We start from the raw sequence: 19,596 nt of genomic DNA, 5'->3' as shown, positions 1-19,596 counted from the left end.
TTTTGGTGGTTATAGCACAGTTTCCCAGCTGGGAAGGCAGTGTTAGAAGACTCCATTGTAAAAGCTCTCTCTCGTCACGTCACTGTGTTACACTTATGCATTGCCAAAGTTTTTGTTAGTCTTGCATGCTTAATAAAAGTGCTGAGACTGTTTTTTTCTACTAAGTAGAAAAAAATGCTTGGGACAAAGAAATGAGATTTTCTTATAATTTCCATTAGAATCTATTATATATTAATAATAAACTGTGATAGTTTGCATTCTTATTTCTGATGTAAATTCTGCTAGAATGAATTTTAATAATTGGCTTAACCACTACATGGTTTACACTTTGATCTGTGGAAAAACGTTCCCCATTTGTTTGAAGCTACCAAGATATTCCACACAGAAACAAAAGGATTATTCATTTAGGAACCAAATAAAGGGAGTAACTAAGCCTACAAGTTGGTCAGGGACAGAGCTAACACTCCAGACTCCCTACCACACCCAGAGATAGTTTGACTCCAAGAATCTCCATCACAACCAGGCTGAAAGGGTCATAGGAGGGATAAGATTCAGTCAGAGATAGCAAGCCTAGTTAACACCAGAGATAATTAGATGGCAATAAGCAAGTGCAAAAACATATGCAACAGAAATAAATGCAATTTGGCATCATCAGAACCCAGGTCTCTCACCACAGCAATCCTTGGACACTCTAACACCTGAAAAGCAAGACTATGACCTAAAATCTCATTTTTCATGAAAATGATAGAGGACCTTAAGGAGGAAATGAATAACTCCCTTAAAAATACAGGAAAACACAGGTAAACAGATAGAACCCCTTAAGGAGGAAAAAATATAAATCACCTTAAACAATACAGAAAAACATAGTCAAAGAGGTAAAAGAATTGAACAAAACCATTCAGGATGGAAAAAATGGGAATAAAAAGCAATAAAGACATCACAAAAGAAGGTAACCCTGGAGATGGAAAACCTAGGAAAGAAATCATAGTTAAAGATGCAAGCATCATCAACAGAGTACAAGAATAGAAGAGAGAATCTCAGGCATGGAAGATACCATAGAAGCTACTGATACAACAGTCAAAGAAAATACAAACTGCAAAAACCTCCTAACCCCAAACATCCAGGAAATTCAGAACACAATGAAAAGACCAGACCTAGGAATAATAGGAATAGTAGAGAGAGAAGATTACCAATGCAAAGGGCCAAGAAACATCTTCAACAAAATTATAGAAGAAAACTTCCCTAACCTAAAAAACGAGCTGGTCATAAACATACAAGAAGCCTACAGAACACCAAATAGATTGGACCAGAAATGAAATTCCACCTTTCATATAATAAGCAAAACATGAAATGCATAGAAAAAGGAATGAATACTAAAAACAGTAACAGAAAAAGGCCAAGTCACATATAAAGGCTGACCTTTCAGAATTATACCACAATTCTCAAGAGAGACTCCAAAAGTCAGCAGATCTTGGACAGATGTCATACAGACCCTAAGAGAACAGAAATGTCAGCACAGGTTATAATACCCAGCCAAACTCTCAATTAACATAGACGGAGAAACCAAGAAATTCCACAGCAAAACCAAATTTAAACAATATCTTTCCACTAATCCAACTCTACTGGAAAAATTAGAAGGAAAACTCTAATACAAAGAGGGAAACTACATCCATGAAAAATCAAGAAATTAATCATCTCACAACAAACACAAAAGAAGAGAATCAAACAAACATAATACTACCATTAACAACAAAAATAACAGAAACCAACAATCATTGATCTTTAATAATTTTCAACATCAATGGATTCAGTTCCCCAGTAAAAATCAATAGATTCAGTTCCCCAATAAAAGTACATAGGCTAACAGACTTGATACATAAACAGGACCTAGCATTTTGTTGCATGCAGGAAACACAAATCAGTGACATAGACAGTACCTCAGACTAAAAGCCTAGAAATATTTTTCCAAACAAGTGGTCCCAAGAAACAAGCTGGAGTAGCCATTTGAATACCCGATAAAATAGACATTCAACCAAAATTTTTCAAAAGAGATGAGGAAGTACACTTCCTATCCATCAAAGGAAAAGTCCACCAAGATGAACTCTTAATCCTAAATATCTACATCATAAATGTAAGGGCACTCACATTTGTAAAAGAAACATTACTAAAGCTCAAAGCACACATTAATTCACACAATAATAATGGAACATTAACTTCACTCTCACCAATGGACTTATCATGAAAACAGAAACTAAACAGACACACAGTGAAACTAGAAGAAGTAATGAACCAAATGTATTAAACAATATCTACAGTAAACATTTCACCCTAAAACAAAACAATATACCTTCTTCTCAGGACCTCATGGTACCTTCTCCCAAACTGACCATGAAATCAGACATAAAACAAACCTGAACAGATACAAGAAGATTGGGATAATCCCATGCATTCTACCAGATCACCACAGAATAAGACTGGTCTTCAAGAACAACAAAAACAACAGAAAGCCCACATACCCCCGGAAACATAATAACTCTCTGTTCAATGATAACTTGGTCAGAGAAGAAATAAAGAAAGAAATTAAAGACTTTCTAGAATTTAATGTAAATTAAGTCATAGCATACCAAAACTTATGGGACACAATGAAACCAGTGCTAAGAGGAAAATTCATAGAACTGAGTACCTTCATAAAGAAATTGGAGAGATACTACACTAGCAACTTAACAGCATTTCTGATGCTCTACAAAAGAGAGAAGAAAACACACCCAAGAGGAGTAAAGGGCAGGTAATAATTAAACTTAGAGCTGAAATCAATCAGAAACAAAGAAAACTATATAAAGAGTCAATAAAACTTAGAGCTGTTTCTTTGAGAAAATCAGCAATATTTATAAACCCTTAGCCAAACTAACTAAAAGGCACAGAGATAGTATCCAAATTAATAAAATCAAAAATGAAAAGAGAGATGTAGCAGTAGAAACTGAGGAAATTCAAAAAAATCATCAGATCCTACTAAAAACATATATTCTTTACAAAACTGGAAAATCTAGATGAAATGAATGATTTTCTAGACAGATACCAGGTACCAAAGTTAAATCAGGACCAGATAAACTATCTAGACAGTCCCATAACCCCTTAGGAAATAAAAGCATTCATTAGAAGTCTACCAAACCCCTCAAAAAAAAAAAGCCCAAATCCAGATGTTTTTAATGCTGAATTCTCTCAGTCCTTCAAAGAAGACCTAATACCAATACTTCTCAAACCATTTTACAAAATAGAAACAGAAGGAATACTAATTCACTCTATGAAGCCACAGTTATGCTGATAGCTAAGCCCCAGGAAGAGCCAACAAAAAAAGAGAACTTCAGACCAATCTTGTTTATGAACATTGATGCAAAAATTCTCAACAGATCTCTTACAAACCAAATCTGAGAACATATCAAGATGATCACTCACCATAGTCAAGTAGGCTTCATCCCAGGGATGCAAGCATTGTTCTATATTAATCCAACAACGTAATCTACTATATAAATAAACTCGAAGGAAAAAAATCACATGATCATTGCGTTAGATGCTGAAAAAGCCTTCAACAAAATACAACAACCCTTCGTCTCAAGTCTTGGAGAGATCAGTAATTCATGGCATACATACCTAAATATAATAAAAGCAATATACAGCAAATCAACAGCCAACCTCAAATTAAATGGAAAGAACTCAAAGCGATCCCACTAAAAACAGGGACAAGAGAAGGCTGTCCACTCTCTCCCTGTTTATTCAATGTAGTACTCAAAGTTCAAGCTAGAGAAAGTAGATAACAAAAGGAGATCGAGGGGGCTACAAATAGAAAGGAAGAAGTGAAGGTATCATTATTTGCAGATGCTATGATAGTGTATAAGCAACTCCAAAATTTCTACCAGAGAACTCCTACACCTGGTAAACAACTTAACAAAAATCAGTAGACTTTCTCTACACAAAGAAGAAACAGGCTGAGAAAGAAATTAAAGAAACAACACCCTTCACAATAGCCACAAATAATATAAAATATATTACTTACCAAGCAACTGAAATATCTGTATAACAAGAACTTCAATTCTCTGAAGGAACAAATTGAAGAAGTCCTCAGGAGGTTGAAAAATCTACCATGCTCATGAATCAGTAGAATTAATATAGTAAAGGTGGCTATCTTAACAAAAGCAATCTACAGATTCGATTCAGTCCCCATCAAAATTCCAACTGAATTCCTCAGGTATATAGGAAGAGCAATTCGCTACTTCTTCTGGAATAAGAAAGAAACCCAGGATAGCGAAAACAATTCTCAAAAATAAAAGAACTTCTGGAGGAATCACTATCCCTGACCTCAAGCTGTATTACAGAAAAATAGTGATAAAAAACTTCATGGTATTGGTACAAAGACATGAAGGTCGACCAATGGAATAGAACTGAAGAACCAGAAATAAGCCCACATAGCTATGGACACTTGATCTCTGACAAAGAAATAAAAACCATCCAGTGGAAAAAAGACAGCATTTTCAACAAATGGTGCTGGCTCAACTGGTGGTCAGCATGTAGACGAATGCAAATCAATCCATTCTTATCTCTTTGTACAAAGCTCAAATCCAAGTGGATCAAGGACCTCCCTATAAAACCAGATACACTGACTCTAATAGAAGAGAAAGTGGGAAAGAGCCTCAAACACATTGGCACAGGGGAAAATTTCCTGAAAACAAAACAAAACAAAACAAAACAAAAAAAAACCAAAAAACAAAAAAGAAGGGCCCAGGTTCTAAGATCAAAAATTTTAAATAATACCTCAAGACTGAAAAGCTTCTGTACGGCAAAAGAAATTGTTACTAAGACCAAACAGCAACCTACAGATTGGGGAATTATCTTTACCAGCCCTACATCTGATAGAGGGCTAATATCCAAAATATACAAAGAACTCAAGAAATTAGACTGTAGAAAACTAATCTAAAAATTGGCTACAGAGTTAAACAAAGAATTCTCAAATGAGAAATCTCTAATGGCCTAGATGAACTATTAGATAGTCTCATACACTAGGGATTTGAAAGTCTCCCAGGACCCAGACTGAAGGAAAGGCCATCCAGAGACCACCCCATCATGTAATCTATTCCATCCTCAGACACCAAGCCCCTACACAGTTGTTGAGGCCAAGATGTGCTTTCAGATAGGAATTTGATGTGCTGTCCTCTGAGAGGCTCTGCCAGCACCAGAGTAAAACAGATACAGATACAGATAACCATTGAGTTGAGCCTGGATCCCAGTAGAAGTTAGAGGAAGTGTTAAAGGAGCTGAAGTAGACTGCAATCCCATAGGAAGAACAAGAGTATCAATCAAACAGACTCCTCAGAGCTCCCAGGGACTAAACCACCAACCAAAGAGTATACATAGGCCAGTCCATGGTTCTTGCTCCTTACACAGCAGTGGACTATCTCATCTGGCATCAATGGAAGGAGAGGTGGAGGATTGATGTCCCAGAGAAGGGCAGTAGTAGAGTGGTGAGGCAGGAGTGTGTAGGTGGGTTGGGGAGCACCCTCTTAGAGACAAAAGGGAGGAGAAATAGAGTGGGGAGTTTATGGAGAGGAGATTACATTTGAAATGAAAACAAAAAAGTAATTAATTAAAAAATAAGATAAAATAAAGGGAAGTAATGAAAATAAACATGAATGCATAAAAGTGGTGTGTGTGTGTGTGTGTGTGTCTGTGTGTCTGTGTATCTGCATGTGTTAGCAGGTGTGTGGATGGTATGAGCTGGTAGCCTATGTACATGTACCCGTGTTCATATATGGAGGTCAGAAGAAGACATTAGGTGTTTCATTTTATACATTTCTGCATTATTACTTTTAGATGAGTCCCTCAGTAAAGTATGACCCAGCAATCCTGTTTCTATCCCATTCCATCCGTAGGGAACTACACTTAGGGGAGAAAGCAGAACTATTATATGGCCTGTTATGTAGGTTCTGGGGATTTGACTCAAGTCCTCAGGCTTTTGTAACAAACTCTCCTCTTATCCACTGAGACATTTCCCAACCCCAATTTACAGTCGCAACATGTATTCCACTGCCTTTTATATCCAACTGTTTTACAGTTTTGTTTTCACAGACTAGCCACAATGATACTAGGAGAAAACCAAGAATGCACAAGTAAAACCCTGGTCCACTCATCTTCAGGCACAGCTTAAGCACCAGCAAGCCACTGTTGACTAACTAGAGTGTGCCTATTTGGGACAGATTTAAAACAAAATAGGAATATTGCAATAAGACAACATATCCTTTTTTATTTCTTTATATGGCATTTTGAAAATGTTAAAATAGCAACTCAATTGTTTTCTCCCTAATGTCCTATGTTTTTTGTGGACTGTGTGGAGATTAATAGCAGTCCACAATAATCTGTTGTCTTTTGTTGGGGGAAAAACTATGCTGCTGTTTCTGGAAAGAAATAATTGGTATGTAGCTTATAGAGTCAATGGCTGAATTTAATGGAGCATAAAGGGGTGTATCTCTTACGAAGGAGGCATATTATCCGTTTAAACAGCTTCCAGTCTTGCACATAAATTAGACCTTCGACAAGCTTTGGAAAAAGGGAAACCACACAGCAGTGAATTAACATACATGCATAATCTTAACAAAGAAACTGTCTCTTTTTAAAAGAAGAGAAAGATCCAGTGTCTCTGTTACAGTTGGAAATCTGAAATTAATTATTGACTTTTCCATATTGTTTGCAGCCACTTTGTTTGCCCATTTATTGTAGAATGTATATATGGTAATTGTTTTACGGGAGCTCATAAAATTGAAACTGCAAATGGGATAGTGTATGAGCAATTTATTGCATATGCCCTTCAGACTCAGAACCTAACTTGGCATAAAAGAAAAGTGGTCAATGCATGCTTTTTCAAGGTCTTTTGTGAAGGGAGAAGAGAGAATATTTTAGAGTATTTCCACAGTGAAATTCTCAAGTAGCTGCAATTGAAACCATTTCGTATTTTAATGTAAAACATTTACCATTTAGAAAACTGATTTATAGTGTTACCTAAAATTTACCTTGGTGGACATGTTTATGCTAAGAATAACAGTATAATTTTTAGACTACATTACCTAAAAAATTCCCATTTGTTATATATAATGCAATAGTTTCCATACTCTTGAAATTACATACACACACTTAGAAACACACAAATTTAATTTTTTAAAAGCAAATTTAAACAACAGTTAATATAATGAACACTCTTTCAAGTAATCTTTCTCTCTCTAAGAACTCTCTTTCAATTAAGACCAAACCATAAGTATAACCTTAAACCTTCTGAAATTCCTGTTATAATTCTTAGCAATTACATCTAGTGGTTTATCCCACCATTATCTATTTTCCTCTTAAGTGAAACACTGTAGCCTCATCATGGCTCATTAAGATTCCTCATTTCCTTTTATTTCTTGACATTTTTATTTCTTCAAATTTTCAGAGATTAAACATATCTTAATTATTATCTACCCCACTATCCTCAGCTTCTTCTATGATTTTTACTCAGTTCATCCCCTTCTCAACTTCATAACCCTTTATAAAAGGTATCTATATTATAGTGTATATATTTATACAATGTATGCAGGTCTTATTAATAACTATTTTCACCTACAACTCTCCCACACCCCTAGTTCCCTTCTAACAACTAAATATCTTGCTTTTTTCTTCATAAAAATCATTGGGGATAATTAGAGCTTCCAGTATGTATGTGAGTACAAGGCCACTCACTGGGGAATGGGCAATCTACCAGAGGCCACACACATGAAAAAAAAAATAGACTCTTTCTCTCATCTAAAGCATGTGGTCAAGTGGGCCCTTTCCCATCCTTGCTTAACTGTAAATTGGCTTGATCTTGTTCAGTTCTTCTCTAGGCAGACACAGATTCTGTTAGTTCATGACTACTATGGTTCTGTATTTTCAGAAAACACTATTTCACAGCAGATCTCTCTAACCTCTCTGCCTCTTACACTCTTACTAATTTCTCTTCCCTGATGATCTGTGAAATTTGGGTGCATGGTATAACACTTCATTTATGGTTGAGACAATTACAATCCCTCTTTTTTGTACTTTGACTGGTTGTGAATCTCTGTGATAACCACAGTCCACTGTATTAGAAAATGTCTTTGGTAAGGGCTGTGTCCACACTAACCTATAGGAATAAGGACAACTATTGAAAAGGAGGTTTGATACTCAGCCCTCATACGAAAATAACACTAGTATGTTAGTCTCCTTAGATGGGAGTTCTTGGTCGGGTTTCACATACTAGATAAGATATCATCTCTTGGAAATTCCAGCTACTAATGCCTAGGGTCAGGAATATGTAGCCATATACTCAGACATTGGGCAATTAATCTGTGGCCATAACCCAAAGAAAAGTGGTCCTTTCTTCTCCCAGCAGCAATTGACCACTAATAGATTCGCACCTACAGAAGAAACTTCCTATGTTATGTTAGAATTTTAACTGGCTTGATCTTCTGCAAGTCTGTTAGAGATAACCAAAGATGTTGTAAATTTATCTGTGCAACAGATAAGTCATATCCAGAAAAGACCATTACATAATACTCATTCCCCACCCTCCAGGTCTTAGAGTCTTTCTGCCTCCATTACCTTTGATATTTTCTGGGCATTTGGATGAGGTGGGGACACAAGAAAACCATTTCTGAAAGTAGTATTACATGTAATTATCAGGGGAACATCAAAATGACTTTCCTTTATCAGAAGTACCATTTGTTTGGGTCTTGGTTTTTGCTAACATGAGGCACTACTTAACTTGAAGCATCTAGCCTTAAAAATGTTCAGGAAACATTTGGGTATTTGGTGAAGAATATGAAATTGAAAACAGACAAATTGAAGTTACACTCCCAAATCATCTTTCCCCAATATGTGATTTTCTACATGTCCCATAGTTTCTCTAAGTATTAAAGTCATATTTTGCAGAATGAAAAAAGTAATGCCTTAAACATAATTATCAATGTTTCATATTAGCCAATCATCTCATGCTCACATTTCCCCTCAGGTATATATCTCCATATATGAGTATCTCGAATCAATAGCTCATGTGCTCTCTCACTGTTTTCTGTAGCCTTTCTAGTACATCTTCCTTCCTAGGAGCCTCACTTAGAGAGACACTTCAACTTAACATCTATTATTTCCCATTATTTCTTCTCTCTATCTAATTAGCACCAACATTTCTTTTAGTCCATATTTGGTGGAGGGAGCTTTGTCAGAGACATACTTTTCTATGACTTTCAGGCTATCCACAACAATTCAAACATGATAACAGAACAGCAATGGAGAGGACAAAAGACAATTGAACATTTTACCTGTGAAATATCTGGCACAGAGTAGCTATTTCAACACATCATATATTTATGATGCTACCTAGAAAGATAGTTTATAATATAGATGATATAAGGTAATGATTCCAATCCAATATTGTAATCAGGATGTGGTTAATGCAAAAGGGATTTGGGAGCTGGAGAGATGACTTAACAAATAAAAATGCTTATTGGTCTCAAAAAATGAATTTGATTCTCAGCACTCATGTGACAGCTCATAACTGCTTGGGAGTACAGTTCCAAAGAATTTGATGGTCTCTTTTGACCTTCTTCTGACCTACATGTCCTCCACCATAAATATAATACATATAAACTTATTCAGGCAAACACACATACACATAAAATAATTTTATAAATGAGACATTCATTAGTTTGTATTTGGTATTTTACTTTCAGCATACAGCTGGCTAATCTAAAACTTTGTACAAATGATAAACTATTGTTTCTTTCACGCCGATCCAAACTAATATTAACATAATCAATCTAGAATTTGAGTTTAAGCACTTACATTACAGTCACAAGTATTATTATTTTAATCATCTAATGTACTCATTATGTTATTAATTAATTTCTAAACAACTCCTTTTTGCAAAGTTCAAGTGTTTTACATTTATGAAACTCTATGAACTATTCCAAGATAATAATTATTTTTATATATGCTACAGCAGTGCATTCTCATAGCTAGCTTCAAGGCCACAAATATTCATTTACTTATTTATTTATTTATTCATTCATTCATTCATTCACTTTATATCTCTATCATAGCCTCCCTCCTCCCAGTCTCCCCTCATTCAGCCCCTTCCCCACTCCCCTCACCTTCTCTGAAATGGGAGAGGCCTCCCTGGGTATCACTCCACCCTGGCACATCAAGTCACTGCATGACCAGGCTCATCCTCTCACAATGAGGCCAGACAAGGCAGCCCAGTTATGAGAAGGGATCCAAAGGCAGGCAACAGAGTCAGGGAGAGTGTCTCTGCTCCATCACCGTTCCAGTTGGTGCGTTCCAGCATGAAGATTAAGCTGCACATTTGCTACATATGTGTAGGGGACCTAGATTCAACCAACACTTGCTTTTTTGTTGGTGGTTTAGTTTCTGGGACCCCCCCAGAGGTCTGGGTTAGTTGACTCTGTTGGTCTTTTAAAGTGTTGGAAAAGCTGCCTCCTTTTCTTCATAGCTAGTTGCTTTCTCTCTCTAGCAGAAGTTTCAGTAACTGTGTCAAAGATTTGCTGGTCCACAAAGCCAAAAGTGTTTCCTGTATGTTCCTCTACAGAAGACCAAGTTGCACATCTGCTACATATGCCAAAACTTGTTTTCTATATATCATTTAAATTCCATTAGTTCCGTTGGCTTCAGACCTTAACATATAACAACTCTTTGTATGATTCTTTGAAATGAGATTGTCTAGTAAAAAAAATGTAAAATCAGAACAAATTTTTATTTTCAGAGAGTAATAAAATAATTTGAGCTTGATTTTGTCTCTTGAAATTTCAAATTCCAGCTAATTATTTTCTGTTTTATTCCAGAATGTGGGTACTATGAGACAATGGAGTATATAGAATTTGGACACAAGTGGACCTTAGTTTGAACTCTACCCATAACCAGTAAATTATTTCAGGGAAAATTTCTACACTTGTGACTCTCAGATTCTTCTCTAATAAAATGATGATGGCAGTTTCTAGAAGCAATGCTCTGTCATGAGGACATAAGATCATCTATCTGAAGGCCTAGTATATTACTTGTACACATGGTAAGTATATAATTCATAATAGTTCTTTTAATTTCTTTTACAATATCCATTCTTTGACTATGTGGTATCATGGCTACAAATTTTATTACCAGACATTTAAGCTTTCTAGGAGGTAACAGCTACATAAACAATACATACATAAAACACATAACCAACCCTCTTAGAAAAAAAACTGCCTTAATTACTACAAAGGACTAAGGCCTTATTTTAATCCAAGACCTCATAAAGTGAAGGAAAAGTCGACTTGTCTGTGATCCATGTAAGTGATCCAAGACGGCAGCCCATAACTGGATTTACATTTTACCCATGAAGTATTATAATATTGGCATTTCAGGCTATATCTGCTCAAGTACCCTAAATATGATTAGATTCCCAATTATTACTATGTACTTCACATCTCCTATATCTAGATCAAATCTTCAGGTCCACTAAAATATGATAAAATATGATAAAATGCTTTTAAAATGGTCGAAGGAGTAATTCCACAAAACCACGTATTTTTCTTTCTTTCTTTCTTTCTTTCTTTCTTTCTTTCTTTCTTTCTTTTCTTTTTTTTTTTTTTGTGTGTGTGTGTGTGTTTTCGAGACAGGGTTTCTCTGTGTAGCCGTGGCTATCCTGGAACTCACTGTAGACCAGGCCGGCCTCAAACTCAGAAATCTGCCTGTTTCTGCCTCCCAGGTGCTAGGATTATAGGCATGTGCCACCACTGCTGGGCACTAAAATTTCTTATACATTATAGGAAATTTTATTACAGAAATTAAATTACAGAACATTTATCAACTACAACTGTTTATAAATGCTCATTCCTTAAATTAAAATAACATGGCTGGCAAAAAATAAATGAGACCCAATCCATTCAAATATTCTTGGCATATTTTACCTCCTAGATGTTAAATATAGGCTGAACTCTCAGCTCTTATGAGATCCCTTCCATCATCCTTGGCTCTTACTATTGTACAAGAATGAACAGGTTGTATGAGTCTTACAGACAGAGAGCTAAAGAAATCTTCTCTAGATATCTCCCAGCACAGAATTCTGCTTGTATGAGCTAAAGGCTTTTCTCTCTGTGTTCTACACTCAGAACTCAGGTAACTGCTCCCCAGCCAGCAGTTCCCTCTCTCTGAAATGAAGGATAAAAGTCAGAAAACTACTGAAGATCCTTAGGGAAATGAGATTCCCTAAAATTTGGATGGAAAAGAAGGGGAAAATGTACTCAGAATATCCAAGACAATGATCTCATTCCTGGAGTTTTGAAGAAGAGGGAACTAAGTTAACCAGTTGCCAAGACAACCTGTGTTGGGGTGAAGGGTCAGGGCAAGGAAATGGGAGACCTATGGGTACTTCTGTTTTCATCTCTGTCCCTAGCAGCCTTTCATGGCGTCAAAGGCTGTTTGGAGTGTGACCCCAAATTTACAGACGATGTTAGGACCTTGTTGGGAAACCTGGTACCTCTAGAAGTTCCTGAGAGAAATCAACTGCTGGACAGGCAGCATAAGGGGATAATCCACATAAGCTCCAAGGTCCCCCACAAGGATAAGATGCTTCGGTTGTTGGGTGAGGGAAGCTTGAGTCATGAGAGTTTAGGAGGGTAAAGGGAGAAGGAAGGTATGGGAGAAAACAAGTGGGTTCAAGCTATATCCTTCAAATACATGATTATTGCCTACCCCACACATACCTTTCTCCTTCCTATGTAGCTGTTCGAAATGTTGTGAAATTGAGAGTATGGCTGAAGGATGAATTTTATAGACTGGGCAATGAAACATGGAAAGGTAAGGCACTATCTCATTGTCAAAACTTTATGGTGCAAACAGGTAAAGAGGTCTAAGGAAATTTCACAAGGGAGAAGAAAAGCAATATAATTGGACTTACATTAGAAATAATAACACTGATTGCTGGTATCACTTCCATTTCTCTTTAAGGAGTCTTTATCATTCAAGGCAAGTTTCTGGAGATCCGCCAAAACTTGGAGAAAAAAATGACACAAATACTAAAGAACTTCTCTGAAGTTGGTAATGAGAAATTTCTACCTAAACAACACTGAAATTATGTCAGAGAACAGGAACTATGGGGTGAGAAGGGGAATGAGCATCCAGGTCAAGCGGGTTTAGGAGTAATGAATAGACAGCAGGGGTAAAATGGGTATCAGTGTGGCACAGTGCGGGTGAGTCTAAGCTCATCATTTCTTTCTGATTCTCTTTTAGCTTGTTCAGAAGATTGCAGTGAGTACAGTACATGGGACGCCTAGAGGTTCCAGCCCATCTCCTTTCTCTGTTTGCGCTTTTTCTTCCAATAGATACAACTTGAACCCAATTTTTAGAGCTGTAGAGGAAATATCAATAACATCCGAGGGAAAATCTAAGCATAAGCAATTTTTACATACCCCCACATTTTGAAGAAATGCTGACCCACTGCTCCGATGTGAGCTATGACATCACTGCTCCACTTCATCCAGAGCTAAATATTTATAACTTTGGATTTTTAAGAATTTTGATTGCTAGAGATAGGATTCTAAGAAATGTAACTTAAGAGTCCTGGAAATACCCAAGAACTACTCTATATTCATGAGCTAAGGAAAACCCTTGCCAGGACCCTTTTCTGATTATATTTTTCTTTGCCAGTTGTAACTGAAGGTCCTGTCCTTGATTGCTGGACCTGTCTTCGAATGACCACCCAGTGTTTCAAAGGAGACTATTGTGAAGGTGACATGGTGGGGACAGGTCTCAAAGAACTAGTTGACCCACTACCTTTATTTTAAGTACTTTTAATTAAGCTTACAGTAATACTAAATAAAAGGAAGGAAAGCTAAAATAAATTGCTGAGTAAAGGATATATCAACATGAGTAACTTAGAGTACAGCCAGTGGAGCAGGTAAGAATGAATAAGGCTGGCTGTTAGAGCCCACTGCTGGAGTTGTTAGGCTAAAGGATGGCAAGTGGAAAATTTCTGGAGAGGTCTAACACAAGGGATCCAACAATAGTGATGTCCATTCTATAGAAAGTGTCACAGCAATAATTCCTCTCATTGCAAACTCATATTCTCTATTTCCTTTTTCTCTTCCAGATGAGGATGCAGAGAAGGCTGAAAATCGAGAGATTTCTCTCTATCTGATATTTATAGCAGAAGCTGTCATTTTGGCAAGTGCTGTGCTACTGTGAGTTTCCCCACCCTCCAAGTATCACTTTACAAACGAGATTGTGATTGTCTAAATTCCCTTCTCCCTCATGGAAAGGAGGAAAGGAAAAAAACACACAAGCTGGCTGGGCATGAGAGATGGAACACCTAGTAATCCAGAAGTAAAAGAAATTAATTACATAATTATTTTTTTAAAACATTGCTTTTTAACTTGAATTATGGATTGTCCTCTCTCTCTCTACTCCAGATTCCATGTTTGTATCTCACATCGGAGGAAAATGAAGGAAATACGAGGGACTTTGATGATATATTTGGAGAAGAAATTAGAAGAATTAGTGGAGATGCTCTACAAAGATGATGAGAAAAAAAATTTGGAGTTCAGGAAATCAAATTCACAGTCTCTGATTGGGGAGCCTACATGTGCTGAGTCAGAAATGCAAACTGGGACGTGAGTTCCTTAGTTGTCAGAAAATCACAGCATCTTAAAAACTGGAATATAGCTTAGAGTTTCTCCCGTGGACATCCTTACCGACATCCTGAGACAATGGACAGATTGAGAGGGAAAAAGATTTACCCTGAGCTATACAGAAAGAAAACTGCTATGCTACAGTACACACAAGAAACATATGCCACGTGATAATAAAAATGTATTGTTACTCACATAAATGGCAGTAATAAGCCACCTCCATGTTTATAAATATGAATTTTGTTTTTATTATTATTTTTCCATATGTACATTCAGGATTATTGTAGGTGATTTCCTAGATAACAGATATTGAATTTTTATCATAGTCTCATAAGCACATACATGTGTGAAAAATAAAGTCCAAAAATAGTTGTTGTGAGTAGCTGGGGTTTGTCCCTATTATTTCCTTCTGAATCCCTATATCAAGACAAAGTTACTTATTTTTCCTTTTCAAGTGTGTATGTTGTATGTGTGCATGCGAGAATGTGTGTTTATGGGGGGGAGATAGTATGACTCTTCGAGATTGCTACCCCACATGTATCTTTGAGGTTTTCTCAGTCACCCCCATGACTTGTCTTGCTAAGCAGTTGTCCCCAAGATCCCCTTTCTCATATTTCCAAGGCAAGAATTACAGGAGACCTGTCACCCCCACACAGTATCTACTTGGATTTTAGGGGTCCAAATTCTGGTCTTCTCACTTTCACTGTAAACACTTTACTCACTAAGTCATCTCCACAGCCCAGAAGTTTTTATTCCATGTTATTTTTAATTGACTATCATTATCATTATATGCATATTAATTATTCTATTATATATATATACATATATATTTCAAACAAAGGTGTCTTAACAAATTTTTTTAAGTAATCACTGTTGTCTTAGTAAAGATGAAGATACACATACATATGTATATATGCATATGTACATATATATATAAAACTAGAAGTATGCAAGCTATGACAAACTCCTTTGATGAGCTATTTACACTTATCAAAATCAAAAGACGAGTATTAATGAACAAACATAGTTATAATAGGTTAATACAAACTGTAATAGTGATGGACCATCTTAACATACTCTTGATTATGCAGCTAGTATATAAGAAAGCCTAAACTAGAGCGCAGCCTATTTAGCTCAAGAGTCATGAACTTTTCACTTTGCCTTGCCTCCTTTTATTCTGTCAGCTTGTTCCTGAGGAGAAGCAACACAGTTCACCAGCAGGAAATATGAACTCTCTTAACTGAGCAGTGGGTGCAAGTGTTTTACCCATAGATACTGGGCAGGCTTAGAGTACTAGACATGAATGCCTTACTGCCAAGAAGGCCTGAATACCAATTAGACATCTATTGCTTACCTGAAGGATGTAACTGCCACTCTTGACCCTCTTGGAACATCTTCTGGAAATGTTTGTGGTTTGTAGTTAGTAGAGTCAGACAGGATAATTTGTTGCTCTTCTTTGGATGACTGGAAGTCTCATCTCTGAGAACTAGCTCTCATGGTGCCAGTATATTTCATTTATTGAAGGTGTCTATGTTGGATTCACTTGCCACTAAGGCACCACAATGTAATTTTTAATATTATTTTTATAAATTCTTTGAGATTTTTTTTTACAAGTACATCATGGCCACTCATGTCTTAACTCCTCCAGATCTACCAATACTTCTCTAATCCTCAACATTTTTACCGCCCCCACACCCCCACTCTACCACTGCCTCTTTTTACAAACCCATCAAGTCCAACTGATGCTGTTCATGGTAATTCAACCTTCCAGGGCTAAAGTCTTAGAGAAGCCATCTCCCCTTCTTCCAGTACCTACTAAGTACCACACATGCCTTAACTGAGGTAGAACTTCATGTATTATTCACCTTTTCAAGCTTGGATCTGGTGTGGTTTCAGCTTGCACATGTCTTCAGCCTGTTGCCACAGCTCCTGAGAATTCATATCTGCAGCTGCACTGTTTTGCCAAAAAGATATTTTTCCCTTGTAATTACTTTCTTTGGCTCTTACACTCTCTCTACCCATTCTTCTGAAATTATACCTGCACTTGGAGTGGCAGGCAGCATAAATGTTGTGCATAGGATTGAGAATTCCACAATATTTTCTCTGCACATTCTCTCATTATGACTCCCTGTTTTAATCGTCAGCAAATAGAAGCTTCTCTGATGAGAACTGATTCTTTAATCTAAAGGCATGACAATAAATCATTAGAAGTTTGTTTCATACTATTGTCCATTTGTCAGAATGATTGTAGGTTTTCTCTTTAAGCCTATGACCTGTCTTGTCATTGTCTTGGCCCATTGAGTGTCAAATACGGTTTTGTAAAAAAAAGGTCTTGAATCCAATCAGAAAGTGATTGCTTACTCCTGCAATGGTGTGCCACTATTGTGACTGTAAGCATGTCATGTCAAGTAAGTCAGCATGATATCGCACTATGTTCAAGACTGAGTAATAGTATTCTTCTGTATTGTTTATACCAAATTCCAATACTATGAAAATTAGCCAACAACAGTGAAGCTTCCCAGTTCATAGAACCTTCATTTTTCTCTTTCTTAGGTTCACATCTGTGTTATTTTCAGTTGCAAGTCCTAACTGTCATGTTATGGAAGGTAATAAGAAACATGTTTTCTGTTGCTATACTAGAATACCATGACCCAAGGAACATTAGGGATAGACGGGTTTAGGTTCCGTCCACTTCTACATCAACAGTTCATCATTAAAGCAAGTTAAGACAGCAATGCAGAAACTGAACGAAACATCATGGAGGAGTATGTCTTACTGGGTTTGTCTTCTTGGCTTATTCAGCCTGATTTTTATGTCATTTAGGATTAATTGTTTCAGAGTGAATCATCACCAGTGGTCTGAGACTTCTCACACACCAATCATTAGTGAAGAAAATGCCTAACAGGCTTGCCTATGGGCCATTATTTTCTCACATGAGATTCCTTTACCCAAATGACTCAAGCTTGTTTTGGTTGACAAAAAAACTATCCAGTACAATGGGAATTCCCCCTCATGTCAGGAAATAGAGAGCTTATCTGTGGGACCTTATTATTCTAAAAGAAGGGATAATTCTTGGCACAGGGCTTTTTACATGTTAAACTATGGTATCTCTTATGGGTAGTGTCACTTCATTATAGGGTATTCCCCCCCTCTTTCTCTGTCTCTCCTCTCTCTCTGTCTCTCTCTGTCTCTCTCTGTCTCTGTCTCTCTCTCTCTATCTATCTACACACACACACACACACACACACACACACAGAGGCACACACACACACACACACAGAGGCACATACACACACACACACACACACACACATATACATAATTTTCTATAGGTTTACAGATAAGTGTCCCAGAGGTGTTTGATGTTATTTATTCTCTTGTATTCTCTCCTCTGTCCTTCACTCCTGGATTCCAATTTAACCATTCCTGATTCATTATACTCTTTTTATTATTAGATATTTTCTTTATTTACATTTCAAATGATATCTCCTTTCCCATTTTCCCCTCCAGAAAAACAAAAACAAAAACAAAAACGCACAAAAAAAACTATTCCCTCTCCACTCCTGCTGCTTACCAACCCACACTCTCCTGCTTCCTGGCACTGACATCCCCCTACACTGGGGCATAGAGCCTTAACAGGACCAAGGGTCTCTCCTCCCATTGATGATCGACTAAGTCATCCTTTGCTACATATGCAGCTGGAACCATGGGTCCCTCCATGTATACTCTCTGGTTGGTGCTTTAGTCCCTGGGAGCTCTGAAGATACTGGTTAGTTCATATTGTTGTTCCTCCTATGGGGTTGCAAACCCCTTCAGCTCCTTGAGTCCTTTCTCTAGCTCCTTCATTGGGGATCAGTCTCTGGATTGTCCTTCCTTCTGTCTCTGCTCCACACTTTGTTTCTGTAACTCCTTTTATGAATATTTTGTTCCACCATGATTGAAGTATCCACACTTTAGGCTTCCTTCTTCATGAGTTTCTTGTGAGTTTTGGATTATATTTTGGGTATTCCAAGCTTCTGGGCTAATATCCACTTATTAGTGATTGCATAGCATATGTGTTCTTTTGTGATTGGGTAACCACATAAAAATGATACTCTCCAAATCCCTACGAATTTCATAAATTTGTTGTTTTTTAATAGTTGGATAGTACTCCATTGAGTAAATGTACCACATTTTCTGTATAAATTCCTCTGTTGAGAGACATCTGGGTTGTTTCCAGCTTCTGGCTATTATAAATAAGGCTGCTATGAACATAGTGGAGCATGTGTGCTTATTACATGTTGGGGCATCTTCTGGGTATATGCTTAACAGTGGTATAGCTGAGTCCTCAGGTAGTACTATGTCCAATTTCCTGAGGAACTGCCAAACTGATTTCCAGAGTCATTGTACCAGCTTGCAGTCCCACCAGCAATGAAAGAGTATTTCTCTTTCTCCACAACCCCGCCAGCATCTACTGTCACCTGAGTTTTTGATCTTAGCCATGTTGACTGGTGTGAGGCCCCACCTGGGAATTCACCAAACCTAGACACTATTGTGGATGCCACCAAGTGCTAACTGATAGAAGCCTGATATAGCTGTCTCCTGAGAGGCTCTATCAGTTCCCAACTAATACAGAAGTAGAGGCTCACAGCCATCCATTATATTCTTTAAATATAAAAATGCATTCTATTTCCTGTCTCTTGAACTATATATCATCTGTCCCTTACTAACTTCTTGAACACCATGGTTACTCCAAATGAAACATCCATATCTGACAGTCCAAAGCTAGCGTCCATAAATGAGAGAAAACTTTTGAAATCTGTCTTCCTGGGTCTGGTTTAACTCACTCAAAATGATATTTCCAGCTCCATCCATTTACTCAGGAATTTCATAATGGGTGAGT

General features: G+C 37.1%; 1 protein-coding gene across 3 annotated transcripts; it reads left to right on the top strand.

The window, feature by feature from the left end:
* The first annotated feature begins 12,181 nt into the window (after positions 1 to 12,181).
* On the top strand, positions 12,182 to 15,093 carry Izumo3 (IZUMO family member 3). 3 transcript variants are annotated; one of them, XM_031376806.1, is made up of 7 exons: positions 12,182 to 12,204; positions 12,811 to 12,885; positions 13,036 to 13,125; positions 13,318 to 13,335; positions 13,735 to 13,815; positions 14,177 to 14,267; positions 14,496 to 15,093. In XM_031376806.1, exons 3-7 carry the CDS (start codon positions 13,092 to 13,094, stop codon positions 14,698 to 14,700), a joined length of 429 nt encoding a protein of 142 aa, XP_031232666.1. In that variant the 5' UTR covers positions 12,182 to 12,204; positions 12,811 to 12,885; positions 13,036 to 13,091; the 3' UTR covers positions 14,701 to 15,093. The 3 variants fall into 3 exon arrangements, with proteins under 3 accessions (XP_031232666.1, XP_031232664.1, XP_031232665.1); XM_031376804.1 differs by having other exon boundaries at positions 12,196 to 12,670; XM_031376805.1 differs by lacking the exon at positions 12,182 to 12,204 and adding an exon at positions 12,213 to 12,670 and having other exon boundaries at positions 14,177 to 14,250.
* Positions 15,094 to 19,596: the final 4,503 nt, after the last annotated feature.

Source organism: Mastomys coucha, unplaced genomic scaffold, assembly GCF_008632895.1.
Source record: "Mastomys coucha isolate ucsf_1 unplaced genomic scaffold, UCSF_Mcou_1 pScaffold18, whole genome shotgun sequence".
NCBI lineage: Eukaryota > Metazoa > Chordata > Mammalia > Rodentia > Muridae > Mastomys > Mastomys coucha.
The sequence above is the reverse complement of the archived record's forward strand: the minus strand, read 5'-3'. Positions and strand labels throughout refer to the sequence as shown.

Bases quoted from the DNA above. Each gene is read 5' to 3' on its own strand.
- Izumo3 (XM_031376804.1), top strand. From the start codon at position 12,439: ATGGGAGACCTATGGGTACTTCTGTTTTCATCTCTGTCCCTAGCAGCC. The intron at 12,671-12,810 runs GTGAGGGAAGCT...CTTCCTATGTAG, and splicing joins TAAGATGCTTCGGTTGTTGG to CTGTTCGAAATGTTGTGAAA. The intron at 13,816-14,176 runs GTGACATGGTGG...TTTCTCTTCCAG, and splicing joins CAAAGGAGACTATTGTGAAG to ATGAGGATGCAGAGAAGGCT.